This window comes from Hyalella azteca, unplaced genomic scaffold (assembly GCF_000764305.2).
Source record: "Hyalella azteca isolate HAZT.00-mixed unplaced genomic scaffold, Hazt_2.0.2 contig422, whole genome shotgun sequence".
Taxonomy (NCBI): Eukaryota; Metazoa; Arthropoda; class Malacostraca; order Amphipoda; family Hyalellidae; genus Hyalella; species Hyalella azteca.
Genome location: NW_025930774.1, coordinates 214,229 through 227,071, shown reverse-complemented (window position 1 = coordinate 227,071; position 12,843 = coordinate 214,229). Strand labels below are relative to the sequence as shown.

The window sequence follows — 12,843 nt, the reverse complement described above, 5'->3', positions numbered from 1 at the left end:
CGCATAAACTTATAACTCTCAGTGAACTGCTCCGAGTGTTCCACACTGCATTGACATGAACTACGGAGTTGAGTGGTGCTCGAGCTTTTCGTTGCACTCGTACGTCCCATTTCATGTAGTTTTTGCAATGGCGAGCAATGAACTCACAGACGTTGAGATAAAAAACTATTAGAACAAATGTACTCCGAGAAAAAAACAGCGATGGAGATGCACAAACACCAGCGATAAAGATTCTCATGTTTCTTAGGCACACGCACTCATGAATGACTTTGAATCTCCTCACCATCGGGAACATCAGTACATCACCACAATATCGAGCTGTCGGAGTTGCCGTACACGGAATTGGCCCCGATTAAAGCCAGAAATTCGATTATATCATTTACCTAATTTTTAAAAATGTATTCGAGTTCACTATTGCGCGTTTGAAGATTGATAGGAAACAATCTATGTTAATGCCTGATAAAACAATCGCGGCGTATGTAAGATGGAAGGCCCCTTAGAAAAAAATACTTGAGAGAATGAAGGGCAGAAATCATTGCATACGAGATTGTAACGTGACACGAAAACCCGAGACGATTAGGGTTAAAAGAGATCCGAGAAAGTACGATATGGTAACACTAGAATAATGCGAGTACAAAATCTGAATTATTCCATTTAATTTTAATTATTCAGCTTTAAAAGAAATTTGATGAGGCATTTGTTCCCAATCAGTTTAGATTTTATTTTTAATCAAAATACCAAATATCGGAAATAAATCATAGCGAATGATCAACAATATGACTGGATCGACAATGATTGATTCAGTTGCTCAAAAGTTGAGATTTTTCCTTTTAGCCGTTAGCGTAATAACGTAAAAACTGTAATAATTTCTCCCGTGTCGCAGTGATAATAATTAGTTCTATTCTGAATTTCAAGCGCATTCGTTCAGAATAATAAGACTTATGATTGTTTCCATTGACCAAATGTTACGTTTTCCTTCAGTCCGCTGGCGAATTCGCAGGTGAGCTCGGAGAAGTGTCGATTCGCTGTAGCTTCTCAGTCGTTCACAAATCTTGAGCATCTCTTCAAATTCCTTGAACTGTCCTGACATGGGGCCGCATTGAACTAGTCTTCAGAGGCTCCCATAAATTCCAACAAAAGAAAGAAAAGAAAATTCTGCACCATGCCTAGAGCTGTCCACGCGAAAGTTGGTCGACATTGTTGTTTTAATGCAGGTCATCAACACAGCATCTTCTGTGTTATGAACATTACGTGGTTCAAATATTATGTCATTTTCATTGTTGGTTTCAAGTGCATGTCCTGAAATTTCATTCAGAGGGTGAAACCCGAAAATAGATACATGAAGATATTTGTACTCGAATACTCCGAGCGGAACAATATGGTACCACAGTACATAGCAGGCTTCATAATTAAGCGTAGCCAGGAAAATTTTTGGGAATAATCTCAGCTAGCTACATAAAACTTTACTTATATATCGTAATCTTATATTTTGCCCTCCGAACGCTAAGAAATAGAACTTGATAATATTTTTAACTCGCTTAACATGCAGCACCATTTTGGATTGCAATTTTTTTTCATCACATATACTGTATGGTTACAGTTACAGCAGCAGCGCTGTGTTGGCGTAGATTTTGATATGTAGTTGTCAACAATGAAGCCTGGACTTGGTAGAAGACTTAAATGCGTAAATTGCAAATGAGCGTTCACGCGGGCATTCGCAAATTATATATTAACTATTTACTATTCGCGTCTAAGCTAACTAATTAATAAATTAATACAATTATTTCTGAAGTTTCCCCAAAGTTAATGGATAAATTTACCCTTATGGATCCATCAAATATTGAATGATATTGGGTAATTCGGTAAAATTCTATGGCAAGTCGTCATTTTGCTAAAAAAAAGGAAAAAATTCAATTTATTAATTCAATTACAAAGAAAAACTATCAAGCTGCAATTTTATTTAATTTTCTCAATATACTTTAAATTCAAGAAATTGATATTGCTTCCTACGATGTTTTAAAAAAATGCGACCAGGACGTCAATTCAATTGTTCAGGTCAAAACTTTCATTTAACCGCTCATATTTTAATTCCTGGCCATGGCAGGGGATGATGTTAGGTATAATTGGATGGGAAGATGCTTAGAGATTGTTAGAGGCGTGATAACGTAACCTCAAATGCAATACACGCGAGAGGCTGGGCCTTTTATTAAGGAGATTGTGGAAGGAGATAATTCGATTATTTTTTCGATCAACAAATGTAGGCTACCGGGATAAAATGGATGAGGGAGATGCAGGGTTGTAAGAAAGAGCGTTGGATAGATGGAATGTTGCTAAACTAGGCTAGTCGGTTGAAGTTTATAACTGCTTCTGCAGCTGAAAGAAGAAAGGCTTATTAGTAGGTAGTATTGGAGACTACGGATGAGTGTGCGTTGAAAAAATTCATTTACGGTGCGAAGCATACCTAAGCAATAGCATTAGAGAAAACTGCCTAATTACACTGAATACACAAGAATTTAGGCAATATTATAAGTTATTACTATGTTAGCACATTTATCTCAAAATTGACCTGTGACAACGACTGGCCTCATCCCACCTTACACCTCCCCAAACCTTCCTTGATAAGGAGAATGTGTATGCGTAGAACAGCATTAGATTATTCATACGTATTTGTGATGGTGAGGACATAAATTGTCTCATTTCAATTTGGAAATACGTTGCAGCTACACAATTAATGCATATAGCCTAACACCAAACACTTTTTTTTGGCAGCACTCCAATCTCAAAGCTGGTAATGTTATTTCTTTTGAACCCAAAGTTATTTTGCTTTTGTCCTACAAATAGCAATTAATACGTTACTTTAGCACTTGTTACGGTAACGTTTCCAGTTCGAATACAGAGAAGCGTTTCTGTTGATATTGGAATGAAAACCGTATTGATTTTATACTAGTTGCACCCTGAAGTAAAAGGTTCCGGCAGGCATTCGAAAAGTACAAAAAAATGCTCTAAACCACTGGCGAAAGAGTTGCAGGCAATGTCTTTCGTGGGAGGATAACTTAAACTACATATGATGCGAACGTTGAGTAAAAGTTGTCGAATAGTCAATATATTATGCCCGTGTATAGACTCAATTTACTGATAATTAACGTGGATCTTACTCAGCACATGCACGTCATCTACCCTTCACGCTAGACGTGTACGATAAAAACTTCTAACTGCCTCGTTGAGACATATAAATTACTAGTGAAGCTCAGATTACTATCAGAAATACAATAATGGAGTGATATTCAGGCTTTCGGTACGAGCGATTAGATAGCGGACCTCTAGTGTCTATCAGTATGTTCTCTTCATGCTGGCTGTCAAGAGGAGTAGTCCTTGAGATCCCGGCAACATCTGCTCATTCTATGTGATCAAGCCTTAAGGCTATAAGGTACTGAAGCCGTGTTCAGACTAGACACAGTCAATGCTGACGACAAGGAGGGATAGACGAAAGAAGATTTTGAAGAATAAGGTACTCGATTGTTGTGATACTCGCAGTGACACAGGTGCGCAATGTCTAGAGTGGATTTCATTTACGAGTGAACGCTGCAGAAGCATCTAGGCATTCTATTGTCTCCGAGGCTTCAGATTGTTTTTAACGTGTAAATACTTGGTGTCGATTGGTTATTAATTCATTTGTCTAGTTAGAATTCTTAGAATTCAATCGTGCCGATTGTTAAATCTCTCATTGACAATCAATATTTTCGAAAAGTGACCTTTCAGAAAATACTACGCAGCACAACAAGCAACTGTGAAATAAAGCCCCTTTCACACAGGGCAGTAGATACTGCGCGCGTCAAAAATGCCGCGGCAGTATTTACCGCGCAATCTTTCACACGAGGCGCTTTTTACTGCTGGGATCTATCAGTCTTGCAGTGCTTTATGCTTCATCAGTCCATCTCTATGTTTATGTAACAATATTGCTATATGGAAATATATCTCTATCACTTCAAGGATATATATATTTATCAATGTATATCTTTATGTTTATGTAACATTATTTATGTACCGATATTTATGTAATAATATTATGCTATAATCTATGTCATGCAGTGCTGTTTATTATGAACCTAAAATACGGCACCACTGTTTGCTAGGATGCGGCGTCAAAAACCGCCCAGTGTGAAAGATTACATTGAATACCATTGCAAGCTAAACTGTCGCGGCAAATCTATCGCCGCAGTTTTAGCGCGACACACGCTGGCGTCAGGCGTCAAATTCTACGCCGCGGTAAAAGCAGTCGTGTGTGAACAGCAGTGCACATTTCGTATGTCCGCTAAGGTTCGGCGGTAAATACTGTCGGACGCTGGCAGTATTTACTGCCCTGTGTGAAAGGGGCCTTTAAGAAAGAAAATTTTTTCCAGAGATGCAGTAGAATGAATTTATTACTTTTCCATGCCACTGTGCTACGCTTTAAAATCTAGAGTTTGGAAGTTAAATAAGCAAAGATGGATTCTATGTCAGTATCGACCAGCTGGAGTAGACTTTATCCGATTTCCCAACCGCCTCCTGCCAGAGTTCCAGTCGAGACTGAGCTAGAAACTTACACAACTTCATCCACACTGCTAGCTCACGAAAAGTTCCCACCGCGACAAGTGTACCGGAACACAGACTATGACCGTTCTGAGACGAGAGTGGACTGGCCTGTAAATAATGCTGAAAATGGCTACGCGTCCGATACCAGCAGACAAAACGCAACATGGACGACGGTCAGCAGACGTCTTTCCAGCGGCGGTGACTTGACCTCTAGCGAGTGCAGTACCTCTTCGGCTGAAGAGCGAGGTCACTGGAAGAATAGGATGGAGTTCTTACTCTCCGTACTCGGGTTCTCAGTGGGGTTGGGCAATCTTTGGCGATTTCCGTACTTGGCTTATGAAAACGGAGGAGGTGAGTCACGAAATGTAACAGGGAGTCATTCTTCTGCATTATCAGCGATTTATTATAGGGATGTTTTTGTCTTTCGCTTCTAATTATCAGTATAATGAGTGAAATTTTGTTTTTAGTCAATTCTTCTGAAGAAATAAAGAAATTGCGAAAAGGAAAAAATGTTTATGAGAGTAGAAACACGAAATAATATGTTTCAATAATTTCAAATATCAGAGTAATCGGTTCAATGCCTAACTCGACGAATAACTTCATTTAAGACACATTATCTTATTTGTTCAAACAGCGGCGTTTCTGATCCCGTATGTGGTGATGGTGGTGCTGGTGGGGCGCCCGCTCTTCATGAGTGACGTAGCACTCGGCCAGTACACGCAGCGCGGGCCGCTGCACACATGGCGGCACTGCATCCCAGCCATGTCCGGTGAGTACCTAGCTAATATTTACTAAAAAATATTTACTCTAGACAGTAAAAATACCACCCGTTGCTCTGTTTGGAGCACACAATAACATAGCATGTGATGATAAAAGGATATTGGACGTGCAGGTCTCGGCGTTACGCTGTGCGTGAGCGCCGTAGTCGGCCTGGTGGTGTACACAATAGTTCTGGCCTACGCCGCTTACTTCATCTACGAACTTATCATCAGTATCGGCGACCAGGCGAGTTCAGGACAAGGTTAATTCAGACACCGCGCTACATTTGTCAATTTTAGTTTTCTAAGAAAATTTGGACGAGGTTAATTCAGACACCATGCTACATGTGTCAATTTTAGTTATCTAAGAAAATTTGGACAAGATCAATTCAGACACCATGCTACATTTGTCAATTTTAGTTTTTTAAGAAAATCTGAATGACTTCGATGACTATAATTACGGATTTTGTATATTGTTTAAATTTAATAGTTAGCCTGATTGTGCGAAAATTTAACAATACTTTTTTGAAAGAGCGTTATCGAGGACACATGCCTTCACACTAAAACCTCGTACGAATGGGGAAAAAATTCCTCATTCATGTCACATGTCAGCAAAATAACTGATTTGAAGCATTCCAACCACGTGAGTCAATATTTTTATACGAGTCAAATCGCGTAGAGTCAACTACGACCGCATATCGTAGTTGGTTTATCAGCTGATAAAACTGATATCAAAGTTACGATTAAAATTGAATGACCCTGAGCTTAAGACTTAGATGAGCTGTAGAGTTTTTTATGTTTATCTATATTTTTGTACCTCTAATACACCTTCATTTTTTATTGGTAATTCTCTAAGAAGAAGAACAGTCGATATTTAATCAGCTCTAGCTTGAGATGAAACCAATAACTTTGTTTGCTTTTCTGCGTATTCTCATATCTTGAGATATAAGGAATTGAGAATGCGTGCCACAAACACACACATATACGCATCTCATAAGAGTTGTAAGGTAAGAAAATTGTAAGCAATCGCTAAATTTGTACACATAAATTCAATTTAAAATACGCTAAAAAGGTTTGGGACAAATTAAATGTAATTTAAAAATTTTCTTTTCTTGATCGTACGGTAATTTTGTAATAATCACCGGGATTCTAAAATTGCAGGGATTATTGATCCTGAGCAATGTTATGGTAACCTATACTAGGATAGACATTTAAATGTCACACATTTATATGGAACTCCAGCTACTAGAATTTCTTTTAACAACTTTTGGAGTAACTCAAACGATATTCAGTTTATAAACAGCCACCGCGGCTGTTTAAATATTGAATATATTATCGGATATTATTGAAAACAATGTATTGTAAGATGGAATAGATGAAACTAACCATAAAATTATTGTAAGTCACGACCATTTTATGAGTTCCGAAATCCACTAACGTTGGAACTTGCAAACGGCGTTAGGTGCCCTGGGCTTGGTGCAACCCCGTATGGGCGGGCAACAACTGCTACAGCGTGGGAGAGGAAGTACCGTGCAGTCACTACAACCTCACTGAACCCACTGACTCAGTCAACTGTACCACGGCTACTTTGGGATCAGCTACCCTGTTCTGGAGGTAAACTTCCGAGTCTTGTCGACAGGTAAACTTACGACTCTCTTCAAGAGGGTAGGATGGCCCAGTGGGTACAATTTAGTGTGCCAAGATTGGAGCAGAGAGGTGCGGGTTTGATCCCGATTCCAGTTCTGTGCGCCAGTTTCTGGTCAGAATCGGCGAGGAGGCCGGGCGGTCAAGCACCACAGAATTTGAGCAGTGAATTGCGTGTTCGAAACCCCAACAAGTTGTAAATGTTCTTCTATGTTAAGAATCGGCGACAGATCTAAAGCCTAACCAACGCTTAAACCGCTATAGCCGCTCTAAGAGGTAAACTTGCTCCCATTTCCGAGAAAGAAACGCTATTTTCCTCCCGAAGTGAAGTAAGTGCCTTATTCAATTGTAAAATTGCTTCCCTTTTTAGGAGGTAAGGTTGCTACTTTCTTCAAAAGGTTTGATTGTCAACGAAAATTTAAGTAGGAACTCATTACCCTTTCCAGGACATGACTAGTTTCTTTGTAATTTATAAGCTAGTAAGCAATGCATGAAGTGTAATTTTCAATACTGTACTCTGATCGCTGAAATATTTCGTACTGATAGAACATATTTTGAAAAGACATCAAAGGTGAGTTCACTTAACGGGAAAAAGCGTAATTTTCCTGCTTCAAAGGTGCGTTTATAGTAGGTACCAGAAATCTTCTCAAAATAGCTGGCCTGTAAATCAGGTGTCACTAAATTGCAAACAAATTCCGACGAAGTGTATATATACTGTCTCTAGCTCTCCATTCATTACTCCTCTCCATTAGTTTTTTACGCATATCTCACAATTATTGTCTTCGCCGCACCAGTTTTCAAATTTGTCCTTCCATGTTTCTCTGTTTGTCACTGCGTTCCAGAAAGGCCGTACTGGGTCTGGACCCAGATGGTCTGGGCGAGATTGGAGACTTAGGTGAGCTGCACATCCACCTGGTCCTGAGTTTGCTGGTCATCTGGGTGGTGGTTGCAGCTAGTACCATCAAGGGCATCAAGAGTGTAGGAAAAGTCGTGTACTTCACCGCAACTTTCCCATTCATCGTGCTGCTGGTACTCGCCATTGCTGGCATGACACTGCCAGGAGCTGGGATGGTGAGCCTATAGTCAGAGAATTAGGTTTTCAATATTCATGTAAACGAGAAGGGGATTGTCCAATAGCTAAAAATTCTCCAGTTTTGTTTTTGAAGACGAAAAATTACACAAATTACATTTCGTACTACGTAATACTAACGGAAATTACTAACGGAAACTTACATCATTACTACATAAGCAACTTAATTAATGGAAATAGAACTAATTTAAACTCCGGTGTTTCATCAGCTTCCCCAAAGTTGTCTTCTGTCAAAAAGTTTATAATCACAAACTCTACTTCATGCATTCAAGAAACTCTTCAAATTACTATTTCAATCTCATGACATCGAACGTCCGTTTTCGTAATGGTGAAAATCATACTTGAAAAAGGTAACTGTTCGCATTAAATGCTAGATATTCAGATAATGCCTGAATTTTCAGTTAAGGAAGAACAACCAAGATTCATTCGTTTATTATTGCACTCGTGTGCTAGCAAGTTACCCAAATGTTTCGGTCGCACCATTACAATTCCCGACGGTGGCAGGGTCTACGGTACCTCTTCATACCACAGTGGCACAAACTACTGCAGGTGAAGGTGTGGAGGGTGGCCACCGAACAGGTCATCTTCTCCATGTCTGTAGCGGGAGGCGGTCTCATCACCTTCGGCTCATTCAATAAGTTCAACTCTAAGGTGAGAGCCATTTCGATAAGAAAACTGATAGAATGCAAGTTTATACGATAATACCCGCAGGAGTTCGTCACGATTATATTGCATCCAGATTCGTCCATTATTTCCTTGAATATAATTTAGTTATTCGTTATTAGAGTAAACGACTAAAGTGACATTATAAATTCATTTTATTCTTAATCATGCAGATTCATATCGACATCGTCATCCTGTCGGTGTTGGACTTGATTGCGTCGTTATTGTGCGCCGTGACCATCTTCTCTGTACTGGGGGCTATGGCCTATGAACTGGGCATCGATGATGTCAGCAAAGTCGTGGCGTCCGGTGATTAATGGCATTAATAGAGTTAATATTTTAAATGTAGATGGTATTTTTTGTAGTTATTTCTCAGCCTTAAATTCAAAGTTATGGTAATTTTGGATGCCATGATTTTTTTGACCTAACATCATACGGCTTCATCGTGTATTATATATCTTCAGGAATTGCATTGCTGAGTCAGTAAAATTAAATATTGCTTCAGCATCTTGCAATATACAAATAATACAAATTGAACGAGCCTTATAAAATATTGCAAACTAATATTGGGAATTACGTCCGAGGAAAAAATATTTTTAGAAAATAAATTAGTTGGAACTAGGAAAGGCTATACTAAAGATGACTTTCCCTATTTCAGGACCAGGGCTAGCATTCATTGCATACCCCGAAGCGATCTCACGTACCATGCCACTACCACACCTATGGTCCTTGCTTTTTTTCTTCATGGTACTCACTCTTGGCCTCGATAGCATGGTGAGTGACTATATCAAACACAATGTGAATCCACTCCAGTTTATGATACTGTGCCGTGGAACAGTGATTCCGAATGTGACTGTGAAGAATAAACCGCAGCGAAAGAATTATTTTGATTAAAAGTCAAGTGATATTTTAGGGCAAGATTAGGAATTTAAACATTATACCTACCGAGAGCCAAAAAAGTATTTTAAATGAAGCTATATTGGCTTTCAAATGTTTTGAAACAGAAAACAGTCTCTCGCGATTTAATTATTTATTCATTTATTCTAGGAAGCACTTATCGTGGTGTCTGGTTCAAACAAACTTCGAGGGCACGTTACACATAAGTTTAATAGCAAGCGAAAAATAAACAGACATGAGAAAGGATGAAAATGGATATAAATGACTAAGCACTTGATTCATAAGCTCTACGAAATAGTTCGTCTTTAGGCGTCGACGAAACATCTGCAATGAAGGAGCCGTAGTTACGGAAGTCGGCAGACTGTTCCAGGTGCTAGCGGCGGCGTCTGCGAACGCTCTGTCGACGACGGTAGATAGACGTGTAGATGGAACGACAAGGTCCGCTGTTGATGACGAACGTAATCGCCTTCTATAAGGCAGATCTGACACGCACTGCAGACATTCCGTGTGATAAGGAGGTACCCGACAGTAAAGACACCGGAACGTCGGAAGAGCGACCTTGAAGCCGGTGAAGATAGCGCAATATCGTAGTCACGGTCGAATTTTCTCTTATTGCAAACGAATTGCGCAGGATTAGAAACCCAATAATTCTAATAAAAAACATACTGTTTACCTCTGTATAAAAAATGTAAATGGTTCTCTCTCCAGTTTGCTGGCACAGAGACTATCTCAGTAACTATCACCGACTCTTTCCCGGGCCTGCGTCGTGTCAAGGCACTCGTCGTGCTAGTCTACAGTGCAGTTTTCTTCGGCCTGGGCATCGTCTTCTGCACAGCTGTGAGAAAAACCCAATAATCTAACGTTCATTTTATATTTCTTATATTATGATGCCTGCCACACATAAAAATATTTGCGAGATTGTTCACAAAAGAGCTGAAAATATTAATGAAGTCTGCTTTCAATAGAAAGCCACTATGCTTCACTGGCACAAGTCTTTGAAGACTATTACCGTTTCTATCTGGGGCATTAATTTGATCGCAAAGTAGCTGTACATGTTCCAAATAAAAAGCTTAGTAGTTGATCTATCTACTGCACTTTTAGAGCCCAGTAGTTGCTCTACTTCTTTCAATAGAGAAATCCTTATCTGTTTCGTTTCTCCCAAAATATTCAGTAACTATTCAACTCGCAATGCCTAGCCACCGTTTTTTGACGAGAACACAGTTTCAGTTCTACCAGATAACCGTAGAAAGAATATTTCATATTCCATTTGTTCATTTTAGAACACCCAAATTCTGTTTCACCTATACACCAGATGATACTCTTCACCTATAACGCTCAGTACCTGTTCCAACTGTTCATCTTGAAAAGTTCAGGTTCTGTTCCAACAAAACATTGGAGTACCTTTTCCACCTGCAAAGCTCAGAGCCTGTTCATCTTAGGAAGCCCAGATTATTTTTTAGCTAGAAATCAGTGTACCTTTTCCGCCTATAAAGCTTAGTGCCTGTTCTTCTTAGAAAGCACAGTACCTGTTCCATCTAATGGACGTGTACGGTGCTGGGATGGGAGCCCTCCTCTTCTGCATCATGAAGAGCATCACCCTACAGTGGGGGTACGGGGTGCGCAGATTCTCAGCGGACCTCCACTTCATGCTGGGGTACATGCCCTCTCTGCTTCTCAGAATCAGCTGGGCTTTCATTGCACCAATTACTCTAATTGTGAGTTACAGTAGACTATGAGCTAATGTAATCGGTATCAATAAAATGTTCTGAAAAACAGAGTGGTTATTCTGTATCACATTTTTTTATTTTGAATATTTTCGATTGATACTGTGCCTCAACTTTATGGTGAGTTCTCCAGTCTACTGGGAATCACTATTCCCCTACATTATTTTATACTATGTTGCTGTTTGGCTCAAAATTAATCCATGCGTCGAAACATTGTACAATTTAATGCAGTAATTATTTTTTTCTTCTTTAGTTCAGCATAACTGTGGGATAATCATGAGATTCCACAAGTAATGCTGAATTTGTGGATCTCTAGTCTGCCTCCTACGATTTCAAGGTAGATTTCTACTCATCATGTTAAATTTCTTGCGTTCTTGTGACCGTGTTTCTGAAGGCGCTCTTCGTGGGCTCACTGGTGATGTGGACGAGCCCTCGGTATGGGGGGCAGGTCGCTTACCCTCCATGGGCGGCCGCTCTGGGGTGGTTCTTCGCCCTCTTCGCTCTTTCTTTCACCCCCATCGTCTTCGTATGGAATGTGGTCAAGGCGTGTCTCAGGAGGGTGGGTACCAATTTCCAATGTAATTGATGCACTGTAATGTCGCAGTAGCTCGTGTCAATAGGGTGAGCATAACTTGATAATATCATCGAATCGTAAAAATCAATTAAAATTGCCAATAACGGATTTAAATCAACACTTAATAGCAAGGTAAAATATAGTAGTTGAAATTATGGGGCATAATTTGTACAAATCTGGACTTTCAGGATCCAATGTCAGCGTTCCGGCCCAGCGCCGAGTGGGGCCCAGGCTGTCCCAAGGCGAGGGCCAGGCTTGAGCGAATGAAGGACCACGGCATGGATGATGCGCACTGAATAACTGAGATATGAATTATCCGCGCTGAAGAACTGAGATATGAATGATGCGCTCTGAAGAACTGCGATNTATACACATCTAGATGTGTATAAGAGACAGGATATGAATGATGCTCGCTGAAGAACTGAGATATGAATGATGCTCGCTGAAGAACTGAGATATGAATGATGCTCGCTGAAGAAGTGAGATATGACTGGAGAAAAACATATAAATGCTGAAGAATCTTTTCAGTCTGTCCATACGAAGACTCAAGTGCAGTGCTTTCTGAACTGAAACCAGCGAAAATTGTAAACTCATATATATTTTTTGTAGAGAAGCATTGATTAATTAAGAGATTTTCATCAAGATCATCCTAGAAGAGATCATCCTAGAAGCCTCTAGAAGATAAGAAATCTTACTAGTTCTCATTTATCAAGAAGCCTATAAAAGACGAGAAATCTGACTAGTTTACATTTACCTAGTTGTAGGCCTTTAGCAGAAGAGGTAAAAATTGTGTTAATTTACGTAGAAACCTATAGAAGACTAGAAGTCGAAATTGTTTTTATTTACCTAGGACCGTCTAAAAGAGGAACTGTTTAAATTGTTCTAAACGAGTGGTTGAAATTGTTATTTACCTAGAAGCGT

The 12,843-nt window shown here is 39.6% G+C and overlaps 1 protein-coding gene across 1 annotated transcript; it reads left to right on the top strand.

Annotated features, from left to right (window-relative positions):
- The first annotated feature begins 4,390 nt into the window (after positions 1-4,390).
- LOC108666718 (sodium-dependent proline transporter) lies at positions 4,391-12,250 on the top strand. The gene is made up of 12 exons (XM_018153634.1): positions 4,391-4,923; positions 5,207-5,341; positions 5,465-5,577; positions 6,793-6,944; positions 7,817-8,045; positions 8,569-8,715; positions 8,901-9,036; positions 9,386-9,501; positions 10,333-10,461; positions 11,139-11,339; positions 11,743-11,907; positions 12,111-12,250. The coding sequence occupies exons 1-12, from the start codon at positions 4,485-4,487 to the stop codon at positions 12,216-12,218; spliced, it is 2,070 nt and encodes a 689-aa protein (XP_018009123.1). The 5' UTR covers positions 4,391-4,484; the 3' UTR covers positions 12,219-12,250.
- The last annotated feature ends 593 nt before the right edge of the window (positions 12,251-12,843 follow it).